The 18,282-nt window shown below is 36.1% G+C and overlaps 1 protein-coding gene across 2 annotated transcripts in view; it reads left to right on the top strand.

Moving 5' to 3' along the window:
• The window catches only part of DOCK4 (dedicator of cytokinesis 4), a 240,889-nt gene that overhangs the window by 199,607 nt on the left and 23,000 nt on the right, over window positions 1–18,282 (top strand). Inside the window, exons 32-38 of one of the 2 annotated variants that reach the window (XM_057403708.1) lie at window positions 1,475–1,560; window positions 6,226–6,252; window positions 6,420–6,515; window positions 8,070–8,130; window positions 11,602–11,695; window positions 15,432–15,580; window positions 16,765–16,851. In XM_057403708.1, the coding sequence (XP_057259691.1) occupies window positions 1,475–1,560; window positions 6,226–6,252; window positions 6,420–6,515; window positions 8,070–8,130; window positions 11,602–11,695; window positions 15,432–15,580; window positions 16,765–16,851 (600 nt within the window). The remainder of the gene's footprint in view (window positions 1–1,474; window positions 1,561–6,225; window positions 6,253–6,419; window positions 6,516–8,069; window positions 8,131–11,601; window positions 11,696–15,431; window positions 15,581–16,764; window positions 16,852–18,282) is intronic. The other variant, XM_057403707.1, reaches the window with a different exon arrangement.

Here is an 18,282-nt window from a genome sequence, read left to right as displayed (position 1 = left end):
GGAGGGTGGAGAAGGTACCTGTTGGAGAGGGATCACCGTGGTTTTTCCTTTTTACTCTCTGCTGGGGTAGTAGGATTCTCCAATTAATGGTATCACGTTAGTAATGTAAGATGAGGGATAAAATCTGTGGTCTGCTGAAGTGAATAAGCAAGACTTGAGTTATCTTCAAACAAGGCTGATTTCATTGTGGTGGTTTTTCATCTCTGCTTTATAGCAGTACAGACTACTGGTTAGGCAGGATTCAACTAACTTCCCTTCTGGCTAGTATGAAAAAAGATAAGATGGTCTTTCTGAGGAACATCCTTCTGTAAGGAGCCAAGTATTCATGTTGCTCAGACACCTTCTTAACGGGCTAGGAAGGAACAACCAAGTGTGTGCCATCTGCTTCTGCAGCTCCCACTCAGTTCTTTCAGACTGCCTCAAACCATTACTTAGTACCCTCCTCCCTGCTGCTTCAAATGAAGGAAAGCAGAAGTATCTGAATTACTCCTAGGCAATCATAATGCTTAGGGTGGGAGCTGTGACTGAAACACAAAACAAACTATTAAGAACAGAAGAGTGCATGTGATGTAAGGAGGTAGCTTTCCACTATCAATATATAAGGTTATAGTTAAAAATCACCGTAGAACTGTTAACAAGGAGTGAGAAGGAAAAAATCCACTTGTTCAGCATCTCTGTGTTTTCAGCTTCGGTTTAAATGGAAATTGTAATAGATTTATTCTCTAATAAAATATCCTGACAACAGCTTGCTTTCTTTTCTAGATTTGTGGTTGCTAATATATTACTGCTAAAAAGGAGGCTTGAAATATTAAGGCAGTGTAGCCTAACCTCTATATTTTTCATAATCAGTACACTTAAAAACATGTTGAGGGAGTCATTAGCTACCAGCTATGTACTATAAGTTTCTTTGATAGTTAATATGTAAGTCCAGCAAATTGGATTTCTAACCAAATTCACTGTCAGGTAAGAAAGGTTGGGAAGGTAAGCCTGAGCCCTCAAGTGTGCTGAACAGCACAGACATTTCTAAGAATTATTTTATAAAGGGTGGTGTGCAGGTCAGAAAAGATGATATTTTTATTGAAGTCTAAGAAAATGCCTTGTGCTTACAGCCCTGCAGTGAGAATTCAGGCAATTTATTTGGGCTGTGTGCTTTTTGTCTGACTCCATAAATAGATAGCTGCCTTAGCAGCAGCAAACGCTACTCAGCCTGTAGTTTTAAAGTCACGTTGCCCAATTTAAATTAGCTCCCTCCCTCAAAAAAAAAAAAAAAAAAAAAAAATACCCACCACCAAAAAAAGAAAACCCCACAAACCTGGGGAATGGCAACAGCTTCAAAGAGATGAAGTGACTTATCGTCAGATTTACATGATGGAGGAGTAATTTTAAGACAGGCATTTAGCAAAGTCACTTACATAAAAACAAATCTCTCATCAAAAGCAAAAGAAGCTGTTTACACCACACTTATATGTTGCAGGTGGAAGCAAAACTGATTGACAAACTGGACAGCCTAATGTCGGAAGGTAAAGGTGACGAAACATACCGAGAGCTCTTCAACAGTATGTGAGTAATATGTTTATCTTACGCTAATTCCTTGAGTTTGGTTGCTTGTGTGAGATGCTAATGTCATTGTAGAGAAGTAATGCTTAAAACAGTTGTGAATCTTGTTCTTTTTTTTTTCTTTTTCTGAAAATCTGAGGACTAAAACATTTTATGTTGGTTTATGGCATCTGTAAAGCCTGTCTGTACTTCTTGCATACTGCTATAATTGGGAAAGACTTAAATCTGTTTTATCACAGAACATTCTCTTTTTCTACCTACTAATTTTAAAATCAGAAAAGCCAAAAATGTTTCATAGTTGCATAGGGGGTGCAGGTAGATCTCAAATGGAGCATTTTGCAAACAAGGCATGAGAATTCAGCAAAAAGGTGTTTAATAAGTAATTTTCTATTTCCAGAAACTTGTACTCATCTGTGTAATGTCACTTGTTGATTTCTTGACTAATGTAAACAATTTTATTTATTCTGATACAATTGTTTCTTATAATTTTCTTTTATAAATTACTTCTTAAGCTTTTGGTATATTTTAATAAATGACATAGGACTGAGATCTAATAGAAAAAGCTAATAATAAGGTTGCTCTTAAGTTATCCTATTGACTGAAATAAATGAATGTCACAGAGCACAGGTACAAAATAACTAACTGAGCTCTGTCTCTGCTGTTCCTCAGAACTCAGTTTTACCCAAGTGGAAGATTCCACTTATTTTTGGTGTGTTTAGTATGAGATGAGTTGTTCCTCTTCAGAATTCCTAGCTGTGTATTCTTCAGTAGTATTAAACACATGATCTTTTTCTTATATGGCTTCTTAACTACTCCTTCTTCCTTAAGTATTACTTTTAGCTCTCTTGTCTTTGCTTAAATAACAACATTCAGATCTCAGTGTCTGTGAATAGCAAATGTATAATAATCTGTAACTGTATTGAGGTGAAAAAAAGAGAGCTTCTAAATGTTTATCATTTGCAGAAGGAAAAACGTGTAGAGAGATTAGGCAGAATATTACAGAAATGGATGAATAATGTCAAACAGCACAGTATGCTAAAGCAAAACTTGTAATTATTCATGTTATTTTTCATAATCTGAGTAAAGATAATAAAAGGCAAGATGAGTTCAATATTTTAATAAAACAGTATTTTAACCTCAAAATTAAGTCATTAAGAGAAAAGCTCTAATTATAAAATGAAGTCTAAATGCATTCTCCTATGCAAAATACATCAGAATGTCTGTCACTGAAATAACTTAAAATTCTATAAGGAAGCATAATGGTATGAAATACAGTTCCGATTTTCTTTTGTGGTTTTGAGTTAGATTTAAACTGGGGGGGTGTTAAACAAGATACAGTGGAAAATGGTGAGAGCCTTTTAGAAATCTAAATGCTGAAGACATAATCATAGTAATTTAAATTGCAAAATGTCTCACAGCATCAGTAAACTTGTTGTTTCTGTTCTGGTACAACAGAAGTTAAAACTAAACTCTGGGAAATTTCAGAGTAACTGCTCAAGTTCACTTCCAGCTTAAGAAAAATTAGTATTTATCACTAGTTTTATATCTGATTTTGATTTGACTTCGCACGTTAACACCTCTCAGGAGGAAAGCTTGAAGAAGATATTACTCTAAAATGGAGGATAGCATAGTGTTCTAGGATATATGAAGGAAAATTATTAAAATGAGATGGACAGTCTAGGGAGCTGAGTGCAAGGGACAGGGTCAGATTTCTTTTACTTTCTGCCATGGATAATTTAAAATGAGCAATATTAGAGCATCTTTAGATAGTAACAGTGACAGAGATGTGGTATCTACCCAAGGACTGTGAATCAGTAATATAATTTTACAGCAAACAGTGGTTTTGTAGTCTGTAATGAAACAATATTACCTGATCTTTCTGAAGATTTGGCGTGGTTGGTTTTGATAGGTACAGTTGAGAGCCAAGGGGATGCACACTTCTGCTTTGGAGCCAGTCTAGTAACTGCAGTGGGTGTGACACTTTCAGGTTTTGTCATGCTTTTTGTTTATTTTGTCTGAATCAAAAAATGAATTTAAATCTCTTAACTCCCACATTAACTGCTTTTTTTTTTTCTAGAGACAATCTGTTTTCAAGGACAAATTATAAGCATCTCTGGACATACCTAAAATATTATGTGCTTAGAATTTACTGCTTATAATAGAATTATCTTTATCTAAATGAAAAGACGTAGTGAAAGTAGGGAGAAGATGACTGCTGTTTGTTTTGAATCAATGTCTTTCTAGGGACTTGGATGTGACAACTCAGTGATTAGCTCCTAATGTCATTTGAAGAGCTGCAAAGCATGGAGTAGTGAACATTTTGCTATCATGAAAAACTAGATGTTGTAATTGGCACCCAGTGTAATCATGGTATGAAAGGTGTCCTGATCTACATTTACACTCTAAGACTGCAGTTGAATTCCTAAGTTAATTAGCACAGGTAAAAAAAATGATTTCACTTTATTAAACAGTTGGTGGTTAGATACAGAGATATACTCCATTAGCTTCTAAATCCGACGGATGCTACCCATTTATTACTTCTGTAGCTGTGTTCCAGTTTGGCCTAACACAATCCATTTCAGGCTTGCAGGTTAGGTAGCCACGTTATCGAAGCATAAAACCTGTGCTAGTGAAGGGGGCCTGAAGATGAGGCTTCTCTTGGGGGAAATTGGAACTGATATTCAAGCTGAGCAGGCATTTAATATCAAGCTATGCAAATTTGTGGGTGATTTCTGTAGCCATGAAGCTACCACATGAAAAGTGATGACTGCTACCTCTCCCATGTCTTCAGTCTTCTTAATTTCTTCCCTCAATTGCATGGCTGAATTCAGCACTGCCCAGTCCATTAGACTCTGTCTAGACTGGTTCCTTTTGAATATTTTTGTGGGGTTTGAGTACTATATCTTTGTTATAACCATGTTATAACTATGAGGAAGTTGAGGGATATATTTGAGTAACTCAGTCTGAGTGTTTTCTCTGTGCATTGTGATGAAAGATGTATGGCAGAGGGGGGAGGCACGCATCACAAGGCAAGTCACAAAATTGTTCAACTGACGACATTGATGTCAGTTTGAATAAGTACTTTGAATGTATCTACACAACCCATTTGTAGAGCTTGTATGCTTATAATGAATATGCCAGTACATTTATAAAGAACGTGCATTAGTCAAATATAGATGAAACCCATCTGGTTTAAAAAACATGTCAGACTTCTGCTGTTTTTCTACAACAGGTAATTATTTTGATGAATTTAGGTTGAAATGTTTCTGTTTAACACAGGGTTGAAAAGCAGTAGAAAGGAAAAATCGGTGCAGTAATCAGTGCTTAATAATGTAACAGGCTCTACTCTTACTTCTTCTTAGATACAAAAACTTGTATTGAAAGGAACATAAAGGTCTAAAAGTTAATTAAGTTAGCCTGTGTATTCTGCATGGAAAGCAGAGATGCCAGATTAGTGCTTTATCCTCTGGTTAGGCACGGCCTTGCCATCTGTCTATGCTAGCAATTGACAGGTAGCCAGTCTCTGAATGTGAGGGAAATACTCTGATTGCCTCCTAAAGAGAAGTGAGTCTAAGATCGATATAAGGGTGCAAATGAAGATCAATGCTTCCTATTGCTTCCTGCAGAACACAGCTTCATTTAGGTTGAATTAGTTTGGAGAACTGCATTTGTGACATCCGCCTGTACGTAAGGAGCTGAACAGAGCTGGAGTGTATAGCTAGTGCAGTTGGCATGTAGGAGTTATTGGGCACTGTTATATGTTTGGTAAAATTTGGATGTAGGAGTTTTATGGGACTGAACATGCTCAGTATAGATGAAGGTCAGTGGAGCTGACAGCTTGCCCACTGCAGACAGAAGGTTTGTAGATGCTATTAACGACTCTTTAAAAAGCTCTAAGCATATGGATGTGGCAATTTTCAGACACATCTAAGTAAACCATACCTGAGTTCATTTTCAAGGAGACTGCTAAAATATCTCTATGGGCATGTCAGTCATCTGAAGTCCTGCCCCAAAGCATAAAAGTAACACAGCTCTGTAGATAAATATTTCTTTGTTCATCCTCAGAGAGGAAATGTGGGAAAATCATGGCCAAGTGATTACTATTTAATAAACTTAAGCAGTGAAATTCAAAGGCCTTTGACGGAAAGAAATATGAAGTGTAATTTTATTGACGGCTCCACTTAGAACATCGTTTTGAAATCTTTTCACTTCACTGTGTAATCAGCATTTCCATTAGTGTAAGAACTCAACACAACGGTTTTTAATAAAGAATCTTATGACAATTTAAGCTAATGGAATTTCTAATATGCATGACAGTATGTTCTCAGAAGGAAAAAATAAGCGAAGAGGGGAAATAATTTTACTAAAATCCCTTCTTTTTGCATACTGAAGAGGAGAGGAGAAGAAAGGAGGGAAGAAAAATCTTTGTTAAAAAAATTGAGGTCTCATTGAGAAGGCATATTGACTTGATAAATATTCTTTTCTAGGTACATCTTTATAGTCCCCATTTTCTGATGTATCAGCATAAAATTAAGATATATATTTTATGGGAGAGTTCTGTTAATTCCTTGGGATATTAATATATTCTGAAAATTAGGTGTTTGATATATTTTAACCTGATGCAGCTAATATAAAAATCATTTGTTTTGTCAATGCTTCCTGGACTAGAATTCCACTTTTTGGTCCTTATCCTAGGTAAGACAATGTTTGCAAATTGTGCTTCTTGGGAGGGTGTTTGTAAAAGAAAATCTAACTATCGAAGATGTTGCTAAGGTATTAAGGTACTGGTAAAAACAGAGTGGTTGTCATAGTGACAGTTAAAAATAAGCAGTGAAATTGTTCTGGCTTCTCTTTTTTTCCAGTTTACTGAAGAAAATTGAGCGGGAAACATGGAGGGAAAGTGGCGTTTCGTTAATTGCCACTGTGACTCGCCTCATGGAGAGGCTACTGGATTACAGGTGAGGGATTATCATGGTTTATAAATAGGGTTGCCATCTTTGAAGTATTAGAAGGCAAATATGGTGACCTTGTGGGAACAGCGACTACACATGGACACATCAACTGTATGTGCTCAGGATCTCGGGCAGCAGCTGCTTAGTCAAGAGGTAAATTAGACAAGCAGGCTGAAAACTAATGAAGTAGCCTTCCTGTAGTATGAAAATCCAGTGACGTGCACAAGTTTTCTGTCAAGGAATATAGGAGTTTTGCCAGTAGGTTAGTGACTCAGGTCTGTCTGAAGGCACAGAGCTCAATGCTAATCACCTGACAGTTGTTTTACGCAGTATGTAAAATTCTTATCACTATGTCAATCATGCTTAGTTGCAGTGTCAGCCAGCATAGCAAGTATGTATACAAAGGATATCTGGGTGAGGAGCTCACATCTGACTGTACCACATGAACAAAGAAGAGGGAAATGAGAGACACATACTCTCTTTCAGGAGTAGGAGACTAAAAGGGATTTTCTGAATTGGTTGTGAAGTCAATGAAGAAACTTCAGTTTTTAGTGTAGTCCTCCTTACCACCATCAGTTGTAGCATGTCCTAGAGCTTAGGTGTTAGCTTGTTTGCCCTGATTCCATAGGGACACATGGTGAGACCTAGTACTCCACTTGCTGTTGTCACTGGCAGTTTGAAAAGAAAGCTATTTCATCAACAAAGAAACCTAGACAGTGCTAGAAACCTGACAGTGCTATTCCCCTTCAGAGAACTGGGAAACCCTTCAGGGAGTTGCGTTAAAACCCCCAGGGCTCTCAATCTTTAGAAACAATTGTTTATACTGTAGTTATGAAAGTATTGGGGGATAATGGTTTAGCTCATGTATGCAAGAATGTGTTAAAGTTACATTTCTTCTAGTGACTGCATGGTGATGTCTGCCTGTTGTTTGTTTTACTCCAGCATGGTTATATACTCTCTTACTCTGTGTGATAATCAAGCTCTGCATGTTTGAGAGGAAGAATTAATGCTGAAATTCCATAAACGCTTTAGGTGTACACTGTCTCTGAAGAAAGCAAACTCATCCCTACTCATTCCTCATTCACATCGCTCCCTTGTGCTAACAGAAGCGTTTGTGCTGCACTGTGGTAGTCTGACTGATATGAGCTAAAAATACCTCAGCAAAAGATGCTGCCTAACCTCTGTCTTTCCCTGAGGTTTGTTCGGGCAGCAGTGCAGGATTGGGAATGAGTGCCTGAGAGCAGGCGGGGAGCAGGACTGCCTCTTCTGGCAGTCATGCTGGCTTCTGCTGGCATGATTTCAGCCCAAGGTATGAAGAAACCAAATAATCTCCAGCAGTCACCCAACGAATCAATGACAGAGCCAGAAAAGAAACATTGACTTCCTTGATGATTGAGTTATTCCATGTCCTAGAAAAGGAGGCATTAAATCCCTTACACACCTGGGTCAGCTGTTCATCCAAATGCATCATGTCCATCAGCTTGCTGAACCAAATATGGAGTGTGCTTCACTAAGAGGATAAAAGTGATTCCTTTTGACTTTCATTACTTTCTGTTTTAGGGACTGCATGAAAATGGGAGAAGTGGACGGCAAAAAGATTGGCTGCACTGTTAGCCTTTTGGTTTGTATAAAACTTTCATTTCAGTTGAACATTTTCTAATGTACAGTCACACATTCGAATAGGACATACCTTGCTTCTTGATGCAGTTTGAGTGGAAGTTGACAAAATAATACTAATTTTAAGATCACTGAAATTGATACAGTGGGGAGTTAGTTTTCAGGGGCATATTACAATTGGGCTTTAAGTGATCTCTAATACTGCTTTATTCAGTTTTCCCTCTCTTCCTACCAGATAAATTTCACCAAAGTGTTATTTCCCAAGTTTAATCAGTCTCTAAATTCATAGAAATATGCCTTTCCTCCTCCAAACTCAAGAAAACGTACATGATTTCTACTGGTTTCTTTCTCCTCTTGTCATGTTATCATCATTACAACAAACCAACAGTGCAAATTCATAGTATGAAAAAAGATTAAAATTTTGTTTACAAGATGAATTTTGGTTTCAGGCTAGTTTCCACTGACAAATCTGTTGACTTTCGTTAACCTTGGAAAGTTTCCATTTTTATGGTGAATGTTTTGGAAAGTTATATTTTTAGCCAGGGGTAAAAACAGAATAAGCTGACTTGCAATTCTGCATTTTTGACGTCAGTGAAACAATTTGGTGTCACTTCTAAGTAGCAGTTATACATAAGAGAATAAAGGATTTCTTCAGTAGGAAAATGGTGCTCTAGAAATAGGGATGATGTTTACTACATAGCCATAGAGCAGCTGGCTTTCTGTCAAAATATCTGGCATGATCTGAATTCTGTAAAACACCTGGATTATTTTTATCCTATCCCCAAGGAGCTTTTAAACTACTGTTAGCAAATCATCCAAAATTTGCACAAAAATGAAATGCAAATATTTTAAAACCTCAAATGATCATAATACTTTTTAATTGGATTTTCATTGACTTGTAGAAGCTAAAGAAGGTTTCATATACTAATTATTTTCAGACAAATTTTAATACTATTTGCATGCCAGAGCAACATGCGAATTTTAGCGAATGCTAAGTTTTTGAGAAGAAAATCTCAATTGCAGAAAGAGCACACAAATTTTAAGACATTTGCTCGCACATATGATGAACTGGTTGTCATCTCAAAAGATGTTTCATGCAACGAGTAATTAGGAGAATGTATGATGTTAAAATCATTTGAAGTCCAGAGAAGGAAGCAATATTTCATTTTTCACCACTACTTTGAATGTATTCTGACTTCCAAAGATAAGAGGACACGTTGGCATGAAAAGAGAATTTTTACATTGTTTTGCCATAGATGTATATGCATTTCTTCCAGAAAATAGAATTGTTCAAGTTAACCAAGTTAACAAATTAACTGGAATTGTGCTACATTATGAAATATGCAGAAGGGGTATGCACCAGCAACAATACCTTAGATGAAAGGAAAAGGTAGGAACTTTTTTCCTACTCTCCCCACTCTCTGGATCATCTGAGGTAATTTCACATTAGTAATCCTTGTTTGGAAAAGCTTGTTTAAGAGATATCTAATGGAGTTAGTTCCTTATGTATAAGAATCACCTAACTCCAATTTGAAAGTTGAATTCCTAATGAAAGAACTTGGCCATCACAAAGCTGTGCAAAAGCATTGAAAGTGTATTGAATAACTTTTGGTAACTCACTGAGGAGTTTTTCTCAGGCAACTCTGGGCCTCATTGGGGTTTGATATTTCATGGATATTTCAGGTCATATTAATTTAAAACTGTGTCTTTTTAGAAAGAGGATGTTTCCTGTGATACCCTATGATGGTATACGACAGCATGTCATTGAAGTAGAACATGTCCACATTGCCTGTGTTCAAGTTGTTTTTTTCTGGGGAAAGCGAAGTCTAAATTACCGAAGTCTACCTTTCACATCATGTCCCCTTTTGAAGACTACATCTGTTCTATTTCATGTCTTGAAATAGTTGAAAAATCACATGACACCTTTGTTAGCACTATACATTTCCTCAGCTGTGACTTGGTTGCCTTGCTGTGGTCTGCCTTACAGACCAGCTGGACACTGGCAGAGCTTCAGAGAAGATTTCTGTAGTTTAGACTTGTGTCAAGCGCTGAAGCCTTTAGTGCTTAGGGGTAAGAGCCAAGAAGTCTAGTACTGCAGTTCAATGCCGTATTTTGTCTTAATATTTATTGCTGCAATTCTGTATTGTAGATTATGCCTTTTTTTCAGACAAGTAAATATGAACATACAAACAGATATTTTCTCTTCTAAAGAGAAATATCTGTTCCTGATCTACACCTTATGAGAGGAAAAGAGAAGTCTTAGAAAGGCAGATGGTGGCCTAAGGGCTGCACGTCATTACAGAGCTATTGTTATACAGTCATTTTTTCAAGTCAGTTAAAAAACTTACTTTCTCTATAAATTTTGTATTTGTATGTTTTCATAATGTTCCTCCCAACTTTCTCTTTGATAACTCAGTTTAGAAAACAGTGGCACAGAATAAGAATACTGTAAAACAGGGGGGAATGCTGGCCACTTGCTTAGAGTTCAAAATAGCAAGTGATTGAAATAATAGAAATTCTTAATTGCTCATGAGGACTAGTGCTAGATTCTTCTATCCTATAAATTTTCATTAAACAAAGGAGATTATCCTGAACATTAAGTATGGCTAGCACAGGGATTGCATGTCCATAGTGAGTATGGCAATACTTGTGAACAGTGCTACAGGGTTGTGCTCCTCTCCCTGTAACTTTTCCATAGTTTGTTTTAGGGCTTGTAGATAAATAATGCATGTTTTGAACTAAGAGTTTTGATGTTACATTCTATATTTTATTCATGTAACAACAAATAGCAGTTATACATTCAGAAATCTTTACCCACTGCTAGAAATATTTCCTGGCTATCACTTTAGAGCGCAACATTATGTATTTAAATTATGCAATGCAATATTTATCCATCAGTTACCAGTTCTCAGCATCAGTTAGGACTGAAGAAATCATGGTTTTCATTTGGGATTATGTTGTTTACAGTACTGAATAGTTCTTCATAAAGCCACCAAAGTCCTTCTGGAATTTTGCTATGACAGAAGGAAGAGCAGACATAGTAGATAGTAGATTTTATTTTTTTTTTTTAATATGAATACAAAAGTCAGAGGGCTGTTGATGTTTTAAAATCAACATACAGCTTTGCAAGATGTTAAATGGCCTAAGTAAAGATGTATGGCTGTAGTTTTTGAACGGATTAGTATTTGTTAAGAAAGAACAGTCAGATTTCAGCTCTGTCAGGTATCAGGTTCTTCCTCTTACGTTCTATCAGAATTTAAATAAAAAGCCATTCAAAAGCATGTTGACTTATCTCCTGAAAATTTAATGTTACGTTTACTATTTCTTACTGTATTACTGCAGTTGTGTAATGACTTTGTACATGTGAAACCTTCAAATCTATGCATGTATTTCTGAAGTGTTAAGTTTGAAGTCTTTTGTTTGCAACCATTATCATATATTTACTATGTCATTACAAAATTCGATTTTATTACAGAATTTTTACAAGACTGAACTGAACAAGGAAGAGATGTATATTCGCTATATTCATAAACTCTATGACCTACATCTGAAAGCACAAAACTTCACAGGTAATTGCGTACAAACTAGAAAAAGATATTTAGGACTGGTCTATCCTTCACAGTCTTTTACAAACCCGTAAGCTGTATGTATCCTCAGTCTGAACATACCAACCCAGGCAAAAAGCTGAGTATCCTTACCCAATTAAATCTCTCTCAAAATACGGCTTTTTTTCAGCCCCAGAACTACTATTTGCTGTGCCATGTTGAATGTAAATGACTACTATTGACATGCACTAGCAATGAATGTGTGATACGGTCATTCTTCACCCAAGAGGAATAAAGTTTAGAGGAAGTTTTTGTGAGTCCATTTGGTAGTATCTGAGCATATATAAATTTTGTAATGCTGCTGGTTAGCTTTTTGGTGTGCTGTTTCGACACAGCTCTGTTTCAGCACCTCACTTTTAGGTTAAAAAAGGAAAGAAAGAAAGACCATTTCTTTCTGAAATCACTTACTAATGATGAAAGAGACACTAAAACGTGTAACAAATATAGTTCTTTGCTGACTTCTTTCTGAATCTTCATGTACCACATTTGCAGTATTATTGTCCAGGATTTCTCAATGCAAATTTAGTGCCAGGTCAGGCCATTATCTTTTAAATTAGGAAATAAGAATTTATTGTGCTTGGTTGTTGTTTATGCAACATAATGAGCAGTTCATTTGCACTATATGCCATCAATAAATGCTGGAGAATATAAAATCTCTATCTCTTTAAATTAAATAGTCTTTGGTTGTCAAAATATTTCACTGATGTTATAATACCTCCACCTTTTCTCCAGGGTTTGCAATTGCAGCTGCATATGTTTAGATTCTCTCCAGAATTTTTTCCTTCTTAAAAGCGGATTTGTTGGCTGGGGGGTCACTAGTAAACTGGCTACAGGTGCTTACTGCCACAGCAAATTTCCTTATGCTTTTTACTATCTATAGAAAAGATCCTTCCTTGAATTTTCTGCAGTCTGTTTGCAGTCCATGGGTTTAAAGTGTAAACTAGATAATAGGATATATTGAGATGATACTTTAATTTCCTCATGTGACCTGGCAGTAGTGAGTCACAAGAGAATTTAGATTATCAAACAATATCTTTGCCACAGCTGGCTTTTGTGCCAAACTGTTAATTTCCTGATTTTACATAACAAATCTTAGTAACTCTTTAAGCAATGTTGAGTTCCCTTTACACATTGGCTGATTAGCATGTGTTGAATTTATCTTCAGCAGTGAAATGAACTGGATTTTTTTTTAAACTGTTTTGCCATCTGTTCTTATTTAAACAGTATTTTGCTCAAAAATGATTTCACAGACTTTGTTGTATTTCCTGTGTATTTATTATTAAAATATGTGATTTTTGCATTCTTTACTGTGGTAGATTCCACTACTTTTGATTTTTGTTTGGGTTTCTTTTGCCATGAGCGATTTAAGGAAGGATTGTCTCACACCCATGACAATGTGATATTGACGGTCTTTCCACTAGAAAACAGACTTAGGCAGTCCATCGGTTGCCTTATTAATCTGTGACAACACACAGACCTTTTGTAGATCATCTGATCTAATGTACATGGGAGTAGGCAAAGAAGTTCAGTGCTTCAGCAGCATTCCTGCATGATTCACCATTGAGTTTACTGACTTCATAGTTTCATTCTAGGGATGAAGCCAGCTAGCCCTTAAAACAGTTTTTCCTTCCTTTCATAGTATGATTTACAGGCTGTTCCTAGTAATCCTCTGTTAAAAAAAATGAACCAAAACAAAACAAACTCAAAACAGAACAAAAAAAAAATCCTTTATAACACAAAACATCCTTTCAAATCTTTCTTTACACTGCATTCAGTTACACCTACAAATATAACTATCTTGAGGCTGTAGCACATAAATGCACTGTTCCTTTTTGTGTCCCCTCAATCACCAGAGAAATGTAATGAGATTGTCTTTGTATCTATCCATCTTAGAAATGTTTAGGTTTTTTGAACCTTTCCTGTATAAATTTACTTTTCTACAATGTGAGTCAACCCTGTTTATCCCTTTTTGCTGTTTTCCTGCACAGCCAATTGATACAGACCTCTCTCAGAGGTACCCGTATGTTGTTTGCTGTGCTGGCCACTTCCAGACATAGGATGCTGGGTAGAGGGACCCATGTACATGTGATCCCTCAGGTCCCTCAGGCCTTTCATCCAGTATGGCCATTCTTATTTTAGAAACTTTCTTTATACATTTATGATAACTGTAAAAAAACCAAACAAAACAACCCTATTTGTGTGGCAGACAAAATTTGTTAAAACAAAGGACTTGTATGAAAAGTTAAAAAGGAAGGCTCATAGTGAGTTATCTTGACATGTACTTATGCTTTACTATCTTTTGCTTATGATTTTGAATGAGTTCATTTTTTACATTGGTGCGTAAAAATGCTGCATATTTTGAATACCAAACTGTAGCTTGAAACTATAACAGAGGTTGTTACTAGTGAAGCAGCCTGAAAGCTATGTGATGCCAGAATTAAGATTGTCTGCAACTTCAGCCAGTCTCCCTTGCAGCATCATTTTACACCATACTTAGCATTCTTAAACACTGGCATTCAAAGCACTCTCTCCAACAAGTATCTGCTGCAGTGATGGTTTTTCATCGACAGGTTCTTAAGCTGGACAGATAAGAGGATTACTACTGTTAGAAAAATCTCTAGAGAGCTTGGTTTAAGGTGCCTGTGTTGTGAGAAATCTTATGGCAGAGGCAGACGTAGGATATGGTTGTCTTAGGCAAATTTACCTTAGCAAAAAAAGTACTTTAGTACTTCATGGTTATTTTTTGCCTTATGTACAACCTGTAAAACCCACAATAAAATAAGTCCAGTAGGCAACTTCTTTCTCCAGTGCGGTACATCTCTAGAACATGGCCCATCTTTGTACTGACTCACTCATGCAAAGTGGTCTTGTGAGTGCAAAAACAGACTGTGACACTAACTTGGAAAACAATAATGCATATGCACAGTTAGCCAAACTGAATTGTCATAACCAGTATTAATTCTGGTGTTTCATAGTTGGCCAAAATTTGACTTTGCAATAGATTCACTTAATATTAGTTTCAGTGTATTATTTCTGAGGAATTCTTTAAATTAAAATAAAAATCATAGTATTTTTTTATATTCCCAGATAATTTCTACCAACTATGACCTAAAGATTATTCCACAGTTTTCTGACCAGAGAGCAACAATAGGTTTGAATTCTTTCAAACCTAAAAAATAACTAAAATAAAGAAATGTGTCTGTGTGCCCTTCTAAATTACTTGTTAAGGCTCAGCTATGAGCGATTTATTTCTCTCTGGAGTCTATTAAGGACACATCTGCCTCACCACTTCCCTCCCAGCCTTGTTCTCTTTTGGGCTGAGTCCACAGACCTATCTATCTTCTTTCCTCTGTCTCTACTGATGTTCTCATCCTCTGGTCCTTGTTCCCTCAGTCACCAGAGCCATAGGGCTAATCAGAATTTTTTTTCTTAGTTTCCCTGTCCCCTTTGTATTGTCAGACTCCAGGGAAACTGTCCCAGTGACTCCACTTTAAATAGTGTGTGAAAATTGTAAGCTGAATTTATTATAGCTGTAGATAGTAACTGTCCAAAACCAGCACTACTGTCTTACACTTGAAGTAAATCAGTTACCTATTAAAAAGGTGCATCTCATCAAAAACATTCACATTTCTGTGTTCTTTCTTTGCCTGTTTTATTTGGTTGGTGTTTCATAAGTACCATGCTATAATTTGTCTTGTAGAGGCTGCCTACACACTCCTGCTATACGATGAGCTGTTGGAGTGGTCTGATCGGCCACTGCGAGAATTTCTCACCTACCCCATGCAAACAGAGTGGCAACGTAAAGAGTGTCTCCATCTGACCATCATTCAGAACTTTGATAGGGGAAAGGTAAAATAGTCCTGTTTTACCGAGGGGATCTGAAAAGAATAGTTTATTCATTTTAGGGCATTACTGCCAGGGTTGCAGTCTTTTTGCATATAGAGGGGAAGTGTTTGTCATTGCTGATTACGCAGTTACTTAGAGACACAGTAGGTTTCTCCTGATCTTTTGTTTGTATCCTAGAAATCCTACACGTACATCTGAGAATAATTTGCATTTGTGTAGTAATTTGCTTTGTAACTGTCAGAGTACTTTATGAAATATAGTATAATTTCGCCCCGTTTTAAAGGTGGGGAAAATGAAAGAAGAAAAGAAAGCTGATGAAATTCATTTAGTGACCAAGTGAGCAAAAACAAACATATAAGTACTATTTTTACACCTTCCAAATTCTATTGTATCTTTTAGAATAGCAGTTGCAGAATCCCTAAAATGGAACAGGGTTTAGGGATCACAGTTCATTGTCATTATTGAGAATGCTTATTCTGAATTAAACAAGGGCATTTACCCTGTAGTCTAAATTTTATATGCATTTTGTGTGATGATTTGTCTTGCTGATAAACAAGCAATCATTTGTCTTGCAAATAAGCAAGCATTGCAATTTTGTATAGATGGTATAATATCTATCTATCTATATATATGTTATATATTCCAATCTACAAAAATTGAGGATGTATTAAGAATACAGTTTTAAAATCTAAAAATCATACTGTTGAATGAACCTCAGATCCAGTATCAAAAAAGATGTCTATCACTCTTGTAATGATTTTTATTTTATGATAGTCATAGAATCATAGAATAGTTAGAGTTGGAAAGGACCTTAAGGTCATCTAGTTCCAACTCCCCTGCCATGGGCAGTGACACCTCACACTAAACCATCTCACCCAAGGCTCTGTCCAACCTGGCCTTGAACACCACCAGAGATGAAGCATTCACAACCTCCCTGGGCAACCCATTCCAGTGCCTCACTAGTCCTGTGAGAATAACTTATTAAGTAGATCTCTAAATATATTCTTGATTCTTCAAAGAATTCATCAGTATTACTCAGCAGCTCTCAGTATGTCTAGTGAACAATATGTCCAGGTATTTTCACTTACTGGAAGTATGAGTTACTACAGAAAGAGCAGACTACTAATAAATCATGAATTGCCAAACACTTGCTTTGAAATTACTGAACATCTTCTACTTGCTTGCAGTGTTGGGAAAATGGCATTATCTTATGCAGGAAAATTGCAGAACAGTACGAGAGCTACTATGACTACAGAAACCTCAGCAAGATGAGGGTAATGTACTTGAGTACTTTCCATGAATCAGATCTCCAAGAGCTTTGGAATTTGGGTTATAAAATATTACTTAGAAAATTAAATTTGCCATGGAATTGTGCTTACATTTGTTTTGCAAACCTTTGGTTTTTAGCTTTTGTCTTTTTTCTGAAATAAGGATTATAAAAAAGGAGTATGAGCTTTTTTAATTAAATGGGAAAATAGGTTATCTTGTAATGTTTGTACCTGTACAGCACCCCTTTTATGCGCATGATTATGAAGGAAAAATATATTACAGATTCTCTTCCAGTGGTTTACTATGGTTTATCCAGGGAATGTTCTCCATGCATTTCTTCACTAGGAGCAGCAATGTATCTGTGCAGTCTTAATTGCAAGGGAAAAGCTTGCAACAAGCAGCATACACCTTTGCAAATATATATATATTTTTTTAACTGCTTAAAAATATGGTCTGCTTAATATCATATAGCCAAGACGAATCTTCCCTGGCACAGTCTTCCTGCTTTCTCTTCCATTTTTCTTAGAGCACTAAGCATTGTTTCTTTCTTCATTCTTTCTGATACTGTATTTTAAAGATTATTCACTCTTTGCCTTTCTTGTTTGCTTCTGATGGATTCAACTTTATATTACAGCTTCCTTTTTAAATTTTCTCTATGTGTGGGACTGACTGAAGTATACTTAATCCAGAGCTGCTTAACAGCATCACGCAAAATTCTCAACACAAAATCATGTAGCAGTATCCTTGTGATCTGCTTGTTCCATATCAATCTAGATATCCCAGGGCAGAATCCTAGAAGCAAAAGCAGACTATCATCATGTGAATAAAATAATTAGTTAACGCATGTTTCATTAATTGTAGTTTATGTGGTTTGTGTTTGAATTGTGAAATATCATTCTACTATATCTGTGCCACCTATGTTAATCCAAAAATGGAGGTATGGGGATTTCTCATAGAAATATAACTTGGCAGCTATTGATATATACACATTAAATAGCTGCCCGCATTACCTAAAATCGGTCTAATATTGTTGGTTAGGTTTTTTCCCACAGTATTAAAAACTTAAGAACAGAGAACGCTTTTCTGTAATATCATTAGAAAAAAAGAGGACTTTGACATTAAAATCACTTTTTGTCAGTGTTTTGAGTGAAATAAATGCAAGATGTATTGATCAAAAATTATGTTAATTGCTATTGTGAGATTTTTAAAGGAACTCACATTTGGTGCTTAAATCATTGGAATTTGGTTTGATTTGGACACAACTCTTTTGAATATGGAAAATGGACTTTGCTGACTAAACTGACCCCATAACTGCCATGTGCTTGAATGATTATTTGATCCCTGGGTAATATGTTTCAAACTGCATTTCTATTACTTCCATTTTTCTTTAAAGATCTATGCAGGTTGTCATTAATCTAATATTTTACCCCTTTAAC

The sequence above is a fragment of the Pezoporus wallicus genome, unplaced genomic scaffold, assembly GCF_028554395.1.
Source record: "Pezoporus wallicus isolate ANWC-B61680 ecotype Strahan unplaced genomic scaffold, APGP_CSIRO_Pwel_v1 contig_7274, whole genome shotgun sequence".
In the NCBI taxonomy this organism is placed as follows: domain Eukaryota; kingdom Metazoa; phylum Chordata; class Aves; order Psittaciformes; family Psittacidae; genus Pezoporus; species Pezoporus wallicus.
Note: the sequence above shows the minus strand (reverse complement) of the source record. Positions and strands in the feature narration are given on the sequence as shown.